Genomic DNA, 1,225 nt, shown 5'->3' with positions numbered 1-1,225 from the left:
TGCTGTGAGCTAGGCTGACGCCATGGCATTCTAGCCCGGGCAACAGAGTGAGACTCTGTCTCAAAAGAAAAAAAAAAAAAAAAAGAAGTAGTAATTTACACCTTGTACATTTCAAAAAGCATTTTAGTATAAAGGATCTATAACTTTTTAATTAAACAGCCTCGACTTCAGGTTTTTATGTCAATCAAATATTAAGGTATTAGTAATGAATCTATGCTCTGTAATTTGAGTCTTTCATAACTCTAAAATGTGTCATTCTTGGGGAGAATGTGGGGTGGGTAGAAGATGCAAGCAATATATTTTCAGAAGAAAAGTTACCTGATTTCAACAGGCTCAGCTTGTGAAACATCAGTACTGACAATATGAGGATAAAATTCAGCAGGAAACTCCAACAATAGTCTATCTATAAGACAAAGGCGGCCCAGGAGCTCTTGCCAGTTGTTTGATTCAGTTTGGTTTCCAAGAATACAATTTAAGACATAATCAACACCACCAATACCAATGGAGCCTACAAAAAAAGAAAGTAAAAATAAATGATTGAAAAACAGTGATATTAAAATCTAAAACAAAACATGATTAAATGGTTATTATAAAGCCAAGAAAAATACTCTGAATTATATTAGTTTACAGAATTTCTCTCTTGGATTAGTTCATATTTCTAACCTTGGCAGAGTAAACCAATTTATAAGATTATTTCAAAATCCTGTAACTACCCCGTAAGAGTATGAGATTAGACAGACTGCTAAGGAAAATGATAAAATATGCTATATTAATCTTAAGTAAAAAGTTATTACCAGCTTTTAGTATTTCTCTTCCAACTGCCAACTCTCCTGCTTGGCCTTTGCACAACTCCAACAGTGTTGATATGGACAGCTGACTTGTGCGGCTAATGAAAGGAAAGCAACATCAACCCCAGTTCTTGGATAAAATACACATCAATATTAGAGTAGTAATGTAATGTATTGTGAAAAAGTGGAAAAATAACATTTTTAGGAGTGCATACTTTTCCACCAATAAAATCACATTAACGATGTCACTATAATAATATTATTAGGTCTAATTTCTTAAATTTAACTTATCCTTAAGTGTTAAGCATAGAATCTTTAGTACTGGCTCTTAGACAGCAAGTATTTTTTTTTTTTTTTGAGACAGAGTCTCACTTTGTTGCCTGGGCTAGAGTGCCGTGGCGTCAGCCTAGCTCACAGCAACCTCAAACTCCTGGGCT

The 1,225-nt window shown here is 34.1% G+C and overlaps 1 protein-coding gene and 1 pseudogene across 1 annotated transcript in view; one reads left to right on the top strand and one right to left on the bottom strand.

The window, feature by feature from the left end:
- Positions 1 to 91, top strand: part of LOC105819136 — a 4,430-nt pseudogene extending 4,339 nt beyond the window's left edge.
- Positions 1 to 1,225, bottom strand: part of MAP3K1 (mitogen-activated protein kinase kinase kinase 1, E3 ubiquitin protein ligase) — a 76,552-nt gene that overhangs the window by 12,007 nt on the left and 63,320 nt on the right. The window contains exons 12-13 of the mRNA XM_012655318.1: positions 795 to 886; positions 319 to 508 (exon numbers count right to left, since the gene is read on the bottom strand). Coding sequence (XP_012510772.1) covers positions 319 to 508; positions 795 to 886 — 282 coding nt within the window. The remainder of the gene's footprint in view (positions 1 to 318; positions 509 to 794; positions 887 to 1,225) is intronic.

The sequence above is a fragment of the Propithecus coquereli genome, unplaced genomic scaffold, assembly GCF_000956105.1.
Source record: "Propithecus coquereli isolate 6110/MARCELLA unplaced genomic scaffold, Pcoq_1.0 Scaffold47, whole genome shotgun sequence".
Classification (NCBI taxonomy): domain Eukaryota; kingdom Metazoa; phylum Chordata; class Mammalia; order Primates; family Indriidae; genus Propithecus; species Propithecus coquereli.
This window is presented reverse-complemented; position numbering and strand designations above follow the sequence as displayed.